Consider the following 11481-nt stretch of genomic DNA (forward strand, 5'->3'; position numbering starts at 1 on the left):
ATCTCATTCTTTAGTGGTGACTTTTTGTCTCTTTATTAGTTTCCTTAAAGTTAATAGTTTCCGTGTAAACAAATAAAATATCGTGCCATGTACCGCTATGTGCCGCCATGTTTAGCCAAAATTATTCTAAAAGTTGGCTCTGAGAACTTGTAAGTTTCATTTACAGTGAATCCTCATAATTATTGCTGGTTATTAATAGTTTTTGACGGTTATTAAGCAAGAGTATCCATTTTTTAATATTGTTTAAAGTTGACCTGTATAACTCTATTGCATTCTGCAGAGGCAAAATCAAAATAAACTCGCAGCTCCTTTTTCAATTTATCTGATTTTTTAGAGGACAACTGTTTGATATACGATTCTCCCGAATTTTGCCCGTTCCTTCTGTCTTGATGCCAACTTTAACAACGATGGTATGGATGTGAAATAGTTATCAAAATATATAAGTATTGGTTATCACTGTTATCAGTATTATTATCAGTATCGGTATAACAGGAATCCTTGCTTTTGGCTTTTAAGTTTTGGTTTTATGGGGGTTAATTATCGACGGGTGACAACGAAACTCTTAACAGTAATGTATGTATTGTTCACAGGGAAATTAAAATCTTATTATTTAAAAAAATTTCATTAACAAAAATTGTTTGTAATTCAATTCTAAACAATTATTGTATATAAAAAATTTTGATTGTATTAATTTATACAAATTTATATACAGGTGTCCCATATCTTATAGATCAGAGTTGAAGGATACATTAGCAATTTTTTTAATAAAATTTTTTCAAAATGTTTATAATAACCGCACGGGAACTGTTTAAAGTCGTCCAATAGTGATTCACGGAAAGAGTTTATTTCTTTTTCCGTGTCGAATCTATTGGTGAGTACACGTGAGAAACGAGTTATGAACGGCACGGAGTAGTATAGAAACGCCGATTCTAGATAGGAAGTTGCACCTCCGTGACGTCATCAACCCAATGTAAAAGGATAGGGAAGGGTACCAACCTAAGGCGGAGGTGAAAAAAAATAGGTTGATATTGAAAAAGTAACTAGATCTTAATTAACAGTCTACCTGGTTTAGTTCCACTACCAGAAACTAGGTGGCGCGTTACTTTTTTAAAAAAGTCACCAGGTCTAGTTACCAACCTATTTTTTCCCCCAAGCCTTTGGTTGACACTTCTTCCCCCTATCCTTTTACATTGGGCGGTTGACGTCACGGAGGTGCAACAACTTCCTGTCTAGAATCGGCGTTTTTGAAACGCATGTTGAACGCATAAAGGCGCGCCTCACAACTCTTGAATGCGCATGCGCAGGAACTTGGGATTAACCCAATAAAAGTATTAATAAACATTACCTACGACGAACCGGTCGTAGGTGGAGCCGATTGCCCGAGTCTAGTTTACGATCTCCTATTTTATTTTGCAATGCGCTCAAAAGAAAGAGAGAGGAGAAAATAATTTTTTTAAATACTGTCAAAAAATTTATTTACCCATTTCAATAAGATAACAGTCAGTTTTAGGAATAGATTCAACTTTTAGATTTTTCTTAATACATGCTTAACTTTCTTTATAATTATAATAATTTTAAACGTTACCTCTACTTACTTTTACTTTTAAATATTTACAAAATAAAAAAATAACTTTATCCTGTAACTTTGATCTCAAAGTTAAGGATTACTGCTCTCTCCTGGTTCATCAGCAGCCAAGTTCTTAACATCCTCACCATTGACTCTCGAATATCTTAATCCAATCAATATCGAGCGTGCTTTTACATAAACCATGGTTAATGTTAATCCGTTGTAAATAAACATTCCAATTAAAAGAGATACGAAACCCACCAACTAAAAAAATTTAATAGAAATAAAGTTAAAAAAAAAAAATTATTTTAACCTGGAGCCAATGAAACTTTTGATGGAACAAAAATAAACTAATCATCCATATAACGATGGTTCGAACACTATCGAGGACCATTCGATGCGTTGCTGACATTTCTTTCGTGACACTGATTCCAGCAAAGTTAAAGAAGGCAATTGACAAAATTGTTCCTATTAATGCAAAAAGGATTTAGCCCAATTTTAATTAAATAATTAATTAATTACCTAGAATTGCTAAAAGTAAAAGTGGGTTGTTATTAATTTGCACGAAAGCATCGATTACATCTTCAAGAACACCACGAGAGTTGTTACTGAAAGGATGTCCAACGTAAATGAAATAGAACGGGATTTGGAGAAGTCCCAAAACCAAAAAACCAAATACTCCTACAAAAAAATTTGATTTTTATATACCTACAGTGTAAGTCGGTTATAACGAACTTCCGGTTATAACGAACAAATTTAATAGTCCCGAAAATGTCTCTGATTTGATTCTGCTATTTTTTAAAAGATGGCGCCATGATATTTTTCTTACCTATCGGGGAATTACAAAAAATACTCGATTCTGGCTTGAGACGCATAAAAAATGTATGTTGTTCAAAATAAAAGATATAAAAAAAAATTAAAAACCGCTGGCGAAGAACTTTCAGAAAAAATCATAATGACCAAAATTCTTATGTCACTCCCTGGCGAATTCAAACACTAGATCCGCTTGGGAAATCTTTGCTAGTGAAGAAACAAAATTTGGAAGAAGTTACTTCACAACTGTCGTTAGAGAAAATAGATCTAAAAATAAATCCTTTGAAAACAACTCCACTGCTTTAGCAACCAAATAGGTAGGGTCAAAAAAGAATAATTCACCACGACAGTGTTATATCTGCTCCAAGACAAACCGCATTGCAAAAAACTGCTTTTACAGACTCAGAATTAGACTCAGAAAAAGATGTGACAAATGCCTTCATGAGTGAGACATGAGTGAATTAAAAATAAGGAAAATGCTAGAAACTAAAAAGCTAGAAGTTAAAAGAATAGGAAAATGGTAAGACACTGTTTGAAACAACTCTCTCAAATGTGCTCTATATTCCAGAATTAAAATGTAACCTTTTTTCCGTTGGGTGTGCCCTTGACAAGAGATATTTTATGACTTCAGATGATACGAGATACCAATTTATGGATAAACAGCTAATAAACCAACTCTGCAGAATCCATAGCAAAAATAACTGTTTCTGAACACAATAACACTACAGATCAAAATGAAGACAGTTGTTCTAACCGTAAAAATGAACTGATATCAAAATGTATGCAAGCAAAAACAGTAGGTAGACACCAAGGTCCGTTGAGTATTGGTTATAAGGTTATCCAACTCGAACGACTTGACGTTGGAGGGGTGAGGTGGAAAACGTGACGTCATTGGAGGAAAAATATAACATAATATGATATAATATAAATTTAATATAATATAATAATAATATTTATGTTAATAATTATTTAAAAATTAAACAAGTGTTATTAAACTCAAGAAATAAAGAGTTTCTGTTGGCTTCCAATGACGTCACAACAAAGCCTTTGTCTATGGGCCTTTGCGGAGGAGATACGTTCATAACAACAGTGTTCATAGGGAGTTGGATAACCTTATACAATATGTTTACTCAACGGACCTTGGGTAGACACATTAAAAGGTTAGTATTGCAAAATGGCTCATCAGAATATTTGGCATGTCAGGGAATTTTTGAGAAACAATAAAATACAGTTTGTGGATACTGAAAAAGATTTTGTATATGAAGGTTCCTCAAAAATTAAGGAATAAGACTTATTCCAAATTAAAGCTCAAAGCTTTCTCTTTAAAATGATGTATAATAATTGTTGGGTTGGATTGGAAAAATATTAAGAAAAAAAATGTTGATACAAAACATACATTTTCGTATAACCTAAAAGTGTCAAAAAAGATGCTAATTTAAAAATTCCTGGAAACCGTGTTTATTGAAATTAAGCAATGAGACTTGTTTTAAATTAAAGCTCAAAGCTTTTTCTTTAAAATGATGTATAATAATTGTTGGGTTGGATTGGAAAAATATTGAGAAAAAAAAAGTTGAAACAAAACTTACATTTTCGTATAACCTAAAAGTGTGAAAAAAGATGCTAATTTAAAAATTCGTGGAAGCTGTGTTTATTGAAATTAATTAATGAAACTTATTCTAAATTAAAGCTGAAGGCCTTCCCTTTAAAATGATGTATAATAATTGTTGGGTTGGATTGGAAAAATATTGAGAAAAAAAATGTTGAAACAAAACTTACATTTTCGTATAACCTAAAAGCGTCAAAAAAGATGCTAATTTAAAAATTCGTGGAAGCTGTGTTTATTGAAATTAATTAATGAAACTTATTCTAAATTGAAGCTGAAAGCTTTCTCTTTACAATGATGTATAATAATTGTTGGGTTGGATTGGAAAAATATTGAGAAAAAAAAATGTTGAAACAAAACTTACATTTTCGTATAACCTAAAAGTGTCAAAAAAGTTGCTAATTTAAAAATTCCTGGAAGCCGTGTTTATTGAAATTAAGGAATGAAACTTATTTTAAATTAAAGCTCAAAGCTTTCTCTTTAAAACGATATATAATAATTGTTAGGTTGGATTGGAAAATTATTGAGAAAAAAAATGTTGAAACAAAACTTACATTTTCGTATAACCTAAAAGTGTCAAAAAAGATGCTAGTTTAAAAATTCCTGGAAGCCGTGTTTATTGAAATTAAGGAATGAGACTTGTTTTAGATTAAAGCTCAAAGCTTTGTCTTTAAAATGATGTATAATAATTGTTGGGTTGGATTGGAAAAATATTGAGAAAAAAATGTTGAAACAAAACTTACATTTTCGTATAACCTAAAAGTGTCAAAAAAGATGCTAATTTAAAAATTTCTGGAAGCTGTGTTTATTGAAATTAATTAATGAAACGTATTCTAAATCAAAGCTGAAAGCTTTATCTTTAATATGATGTATAATAACTATTGTGTTGAATTAGAAAAATATTGAGAAAAAAAATGTTGAAACAAAACTCACATCTTCGTATAACCTAAAAGTGTTAAAAAAGTTGCTAATTTAAAAATTCCTGGAAGCCGTGTTTATTGAAATTAAGGAATGAAACCTATTCTAAATTAAAGCTCAAAGCTTTCTCTTTAAAATGATGTATAATAATTGTTGGGTTGGATCAGAAAAATATTGAGAAAAAAAATGTTGAAACAAAACTTACATTTTCGTATAACCTAAAAGTGTCAAAAAAGATGCTAGTTTAAAAATTCCTGGAAGCCGTGTTTATTGAAATTAAGGAATGAGACTTGTTTTAGATTAAAGCTCAAAGCTTTGTCTTTAAAATGATGTATAATAATTGTTGGGTTGGATTGGAAAAATATTGAGAAAAAAATGTTGAAACAAAACTTACATTTTCGTATAACCTAAAAGTGTCAAAAAAGATGCTAATTTAAAAATTCCTGGAAGCCGTGTTTATTGAAATTAAGGAATGAAACTTATTTTAAATTAAAGTTCAAAGCTTTCTCTTTAAAATGATGTATAATAATTGTAGGGTTCGATTGGAAAAATATTGAGAAGAAAAATTTACATTTCCGTATAGCCTAAAAGTGTCAAAAAACATGCTAATTTAAAAATTCCTGGAAGCCGTATTTATTGAAATTAATTAATGAAACTTATTCTAAATTAAAGCTCAAAGTTTTCTCTTTAAAATGATGTATAATAATTGTTGGGTTGGATTGGAAAAATATTGAGAAAAAAATGTTGAAACAAAACTTACATTTTCGTATAAACTAATAATGTCAAAAAAGATGCTATAAAAAATCCTGGAAGCTGTGTTTATTGAAATTAATTAACGAAACTTATTCTAAATCAAAGCTGAAAGCTTTCTCTTTAAAATGATGTATAATAATTGTTGGGTTGGATTGGAAAAATATTGAGAAAAAAAAAGTTGAAACAAAACTTACATTTTCGTATAACCTAATAATGTCAAAAAAGATGCTAATTCAAAAATTCCTGGAAGCTGTGTTTATTGAAATTAATTAATGAAACTTATTCTAAATTAAAGCTGAAGGCCTTCTCTTTAAAATGATGTATAATAATTGTTGGGTTGGATTGAAAAAATATTGAGAAATAACATGTTGAAACAAAACTTACATTTTCGTATAACCTAAAAGTGTCAAAAAAGTTGCTAATTTAAAAATTCCTGGAAGCTGTGTTTATTGAAATTAATTAACGAAACTTATTCTAAATCAAAGCTGAAAGCTTTCTCTTTAAAATGATGTATAATAATTGTTGGGTTGGATTGGAAAAATATTGAGAAAAAAAAAGTTGAAACAAAACTTACATTTTCGTATAACCTAATAATGTCAAAAAAGATGCTAATTCAAAAATTCCTAGAAGCTGTGTTTATTGAAATTAATTAATGAAACTTATTCTAAATTAAAGCTGAAGGCCTTCTCTTTAAAATGATGTATAATAATTGTTGGGTTGGATTGAAAAAATATTGAGAAATAACATGTTGAAACAAAACTTACATTTTCGTATAACCTAAAAGTGTCAAAAAAGTTGCTAATTTAAAAATTCCTGGAAGCCGTGTTTATTGAAATTAAGGATTTATTCTAAATTACAGCTCAAAGCTTTCTCTTTAAAATGATGTATAATAATTGTTCGGTTGGATTGCAAAATAATTGAGAAAAAAAATGTTGAAACAAAACGTACATTTTCGTATAACCTAAAAGTGTTAAAAAAGATGCTAATTTAAAAATTTCTGGAAGCCGTATTTATGGAAATTAAGGAATGAGACTTGTTTTAAATTAAAGCTCAAAGCTTTCTCTTTAAAATGATGTATAATAATTGTTGGGGTGGATTAGAAAAATATTGAGAAAAAAAATGTTGAAACAAAACTTACATTTTCGTATAACCTAAAAGTGTTAAAAAAGATGTTAATTTAAAAACATCTGGAAGCCGTGTTTATTGAAATTAAGGAATGAGACTTGTTTTAGATTAAAGCTCAAAGCTTTCTCTTTAAAATGATGTATAATAATTGTTGGGTTGGATTGGAAAAGTATTAAAAAAAAAAATGTTGAAATAAAACTTACATCTTCGTATAACCTAATAGTGTCAAAAATGATGCTAATTTAATAATTCCGGGAAGCCGTGCTTGTTGAAATTAAGGAATGAGACTTGTTTTAAATTAAAGCTGAAAATGAGTATCTAAAAGTACCGTCGGGCATAAAGGGTTAAATAAATTATAAAATATTTGGTAATGTACAAGTGCCGCCATCTATGGTATCAATGGTAAATTAGAGTAAGCAAGAAATGGTCGGTAAAAAGAAACTCTAGTTAAGAAAGTAACTTAATGTGATATTGTTTGTTAAAGTTAAAAAAATAATAATAAAAACGAAGGATAATTTCGTTTTTACTAACCACGTTTACGGACATAAAACCACAATTTGCAATCGCAATTTTGCTAATGTAGAAATCTAATTTAAACCAAAATTACTAGAGTTTTTTAAATAACCTGTTAACTTTATTTTGTGTTTATTGTTGAAATAAATGTATGTTCTTACTGATTTCTTTTAATTCCTTCCCACAATTGTTTAATTTCAATCAATTTAATTCATAATTTTTTTTAATTATTGCCTATAATGAACTTTGGTTATAACAAACTGATTTTCAAGTCCCTTGATTGTTCGTTATATCCGAAATATACTGTATTAATTTATAATAATTTCATTTTTTTACCTTCCCATCCAACAGCTTGAAGCGGAGGAATATCCAAGCCATGAACAAACTTTTCTTCAATAACCATTTGTATAGAAGTGATAATTTGAGCAAAAACAATCAATAAATCACCAGTAATAATACTGTTAGGTCCAAAACTAGGCCCAGACATATCCTTATAAATAATATCCGTCATTGCAACAATAACCAACCCCAAAATAATCAAAAAAATTCCACTCCATTGTCGCCTTTTAATTACTTTATCCAAAAAAGTCACACTTAATAACGCCACAAAGATTATAACGGAACCTAAATCAAAAAATTAATTAATTAAAATTTTTCAGTTTGAGGTTATGTCAATAAAAAAATTTTAGTTTGAGGTTATGTTAATAAAAATTTTACCTCTAAGCATTTGAAAACTTGATACATAAGTTAAATTAAGTCCTATATACATAATTGAAGTTGCTGTCATATCACACATAGCAGGAATTAACAGAATGAAGCGATTAAAGTGTCTATTTCCTTTCGTTAAAACATGAACATCTTCTGAGCCATCTCTCCTTCGACTATAAACTTTATAAAGGATGTTGAACATAACCAAGCAAAGGAATTCCCCGAAGAACATTGATAAAGCTTGGACAAAGGGGTGATCAAAAGGTCTTACTACACCATCTCGTCCTTTCGATTCTAACAAATCAGCCCATCTAGAAATGATCATAAATTAATAAATAAGTGTAATGGAAAGTTTTTAATTAATATTTACTTTGTGGTGATTGAATTAATACTTCCTGTTGTAACCATTACAAAGGCTAACATCAGCTGGTACCTAGTCCAAGCCATTTTTTAGTAATAATTTCTATTCTAAAATTACTTATTGTTAAATTTATTTGTTGATGTTTGACACAATGAACGATTACGCCTAGATTAGGAGTAATGATTCAAATAAAAACGTTATTATCAGCACTTTTTAGCGATAAACGTTGTCCAAGTTCAACGAATTCTCACACAAACATGAATAAAGAGAGATGCAGCTCTAAAATGGTGATTTAGACTTTAGAAGTGCTTACTAAGGATTATTATTGTGGTGTATAGGCAACCAAAGTTACACCAAAAATCATTTTCAAAATTAACAATTTTGAATAATCATTTTTTAAAAAACGTGAAAATAAAATTGTTGCGATTTATAGGAGGAAGTATGTACTTTTTCATAAAGAAAACCGTTTTAAAAAATATTGATTCGGGCTTGAGATATAAAGTTTTGAACATAACTGGAATTTTAATAAATTTAGTCAAATTAAAAAAATTCGTAAAAAATAGAATTCTTAAGATATCTTAATGAAACTTGCATTATTTATACAGGAAAGTATATACTTTTTCACGTATAAAACCGTTTTAGAAAATATCGATTCGTTCTTGTGATATTAATTTTTGAACTTAGCCAAAATTTTGATAACAAAATCGACAATATCATATTTAAAGGATCATATCTCTAATACTAATAGAGATATAACGATGAAATAGTAAGGACTTTAAAGGAAATTTAATCTAGTTTTAGTACACCAAAAATAAATTTTTAATTTCCATAAATTTAGTAGTTACGATTTTTTTAATAACACATTACATATTCGGGTTATAACGAAAATTAAGAAAATTAAAAAAAATCGTATCTCAAACACCAATAGAGATATCACGATGAAATAAGAAGGAACTTAAAGGAAATTTAATCTAGTTTTAGTGCTGCAAAGATAATTTCTTAATTTCCATAAACTTGGTTGTTACGATTTTTTTAATAACACTCTGCGTATTCGTAACTTATTGAAGTTATAGTGAAAATTAAGAAAATTTAAAAAATCGTATCTCAAAGACCAATAGATATATCACGATGAAATAAGACGGAGTTTAAAGCAAATTTAATCTAGTTTTAATGCTACAAAGATAATTTCTTAATTCCCATAAACTTGGTTGTTACGATTTTTTTAATAACACTCTGCGTATTTGATACTTATTGAGGTTATATTGAAAATTAAAACAATTTAAAAAATCGTATCTTAAAGACCAATAGAGATATCACGATGAAATAAGAAGGGGTTTAAAGCAAATTTAATCTAGTTTTAGTGCACCAAAGATAATTTCTTAATTTCCATAAACTTGGTTGTTACGATTTTTTTAATAACACTCTGCGTATTCGTAACTTATTGAAGTTATAGTGAAAATTAAGAAAATTTAAAAAATCGTATCTCAAACATCAATAGAGATATCACGATGAAATAAGAAGAAGTTTAAAGCAAATTTAATCTAGTTTTAGTGCTACAAAGATAATTTCTTAATTTCCATAAACCTGGTTGTTACGATTTTTTTAATAACACTCTGCGTATTTGATACTTATTGAGGTTATATTGAAAATTAAGAAAATTTAAAAAATCGTATCTCAAAGAGCAATAGAGATATCACGATGAAATGAGAAGAAGCTTAAAGCAAATTTAATCTAGTTTTAGTGCTACAAAGATAATTTCTTAATTTCCATAAACTTGGTTGTTACGATTTTTTTAATAACACTCTGCGTATTTAATACTTATTGAGGTTATATTGAAAATTAAGAAAATTTAAAAAACCGTATCTTAAAGACCAACAGAGATATCACGATGAAATAAGAAGGTGTTTAAAGCAAATTTAATCTAGTTTTAGTGCACCAAAGATAATTTCTTAATTTCCATAAACTTGGTTGTTACGATTTTTTTAATAACACTCTGCGTATTTGATACTTATTGAGGTTATATTGAAAATTAAGAAAATTAAAAAAACCGTATCTTAAAGACCAACAGAGATATCACGATGAAATAAGAAGGTGTTTAAAGCAAATTTAATCTAGTTTTAGTGCACCAAAGATAATTTCTTAATTTCCATAAACTTGGTTGTTACGATTTTTTTAATAACACTCTGCGTATTTGATACTTATTGAGGTTATATTGAAAATTAAGAAAATTTAAAAAACCGTATCTTAAAGACCAATAGAGATATCACGATGAAATAAGAAGGTGTTTAAAGCAAATTTAATCTAGTTTTAGTGCACCAAAGATAATTTCTTAATTTCCATAAACTTGGTTGTTACGATTTTTTTAATAACACTCTGCGTATTTGATACTTATTGAGGTTATAGCGAAAATTGAGAAAATTTAAAAAATCGTATCTCAAAGACAAATAGAGATATCACGATGAAACAAGAAGGTGTTTAAAGCAAATTTAATCTAGTTTTAGTGCACCAAAGATAATTTCTTAATTTCCATAAACTTGGTTGTTACGATTTTTTTAATAACACTGTGTTTTCGACAATTATTGAAGTTGTAGCGAAAATTAAGAAAATTTAAAAAATCGTATCTCAAAGACCAATAGAGATATCACGATGAAATAAGAAGGAGTTTAAAGCAAATTTAATCTAGTTTTAGTGCTACAAAGATAATTTCTTAATTTCCATAAACTTGGTTGTTACGATTTTTTTTAATAACACACTGCGTATTTGATACTTATTGAGGTTATAGTGAAAATTAAGAAGATTTAAAAAATCGTATCTCAAAGACCAATAGAGATATCACGATGAAATAAGAAGAAGTTTAAAGCAAATTTAATCTAGTTTTAGTGCTACAAAGATAATTTCTTAGTTTCCATAAACCTGCTTGTTACGATTTTTTTAATAATACTGTGTTTTCGACAATTATTGAAGTTATAGCGAAAATTAAGAAAATTTAAGAAATCGTACCTCAAACACCAATAGAGATATCACGATGAAATAAAAAAGAGTTTAAAGGAAATTTAATCTAGTTTTAGTGTACCAAGAACAATTTTTTAGTTTCCATAAACCTGCTTGTTACGATTTTTT

At 28.5% G+C, this 11481-nt stretch overlaps 1 protein-coding gene across 1 annotated transcript; it reads right to left on the reverse strand.

Annotated features, from left to right (window-relative positions):
• Positions 1 to 1458: 1458 nt before the first annotated feature.
• Positions 1459 to 8611, reverse strand: LOC111417954 (transport and golgi organization 9). The gene is made up of 7 exons (XM_023050388.2): positions 8525 to 8611; positions 8371 to 8468; positions 8010 to 8311; positions 7629 to 7916; positions 2090 to 2248; positions 1881 to 2035; positions 1459 to 1831 (listed from the first exon to the last, which is right to left on the reverse strand). The coding sequence occupies exons 2-7, from the start codon at positions 8445 to 8447 to the stop codon at positions 1658 to 1660; spliced, it is 1155 nt and encodes a 384-aa protein (XP_022906156.1). The 5' UTR covers positions 8448 to 8468; positions 8525 to 8611; the 3' UTR covers positions 1459 to 1657.
• Positions 8612 to 11481: the final 2870 nt, after the last annotated feature.

Source organism: Onthophagus taurus, unplaced genomic scaffold (genome assembly GCF_036711975.1).
Source record: "Onthophagus taurus isolate NC unplaced genomic scaffold, IU_Otau_3.0 ScKx7SY_15, whole genome shotgun sequence".
Taxonomy (NCBI): domain Eukaryota; kingdom Metazoa; phylum Arthropoda; class Insecta; order Coleoptera; family Scarabaeidae; genus Onthophagus; species Onthophagus taurus.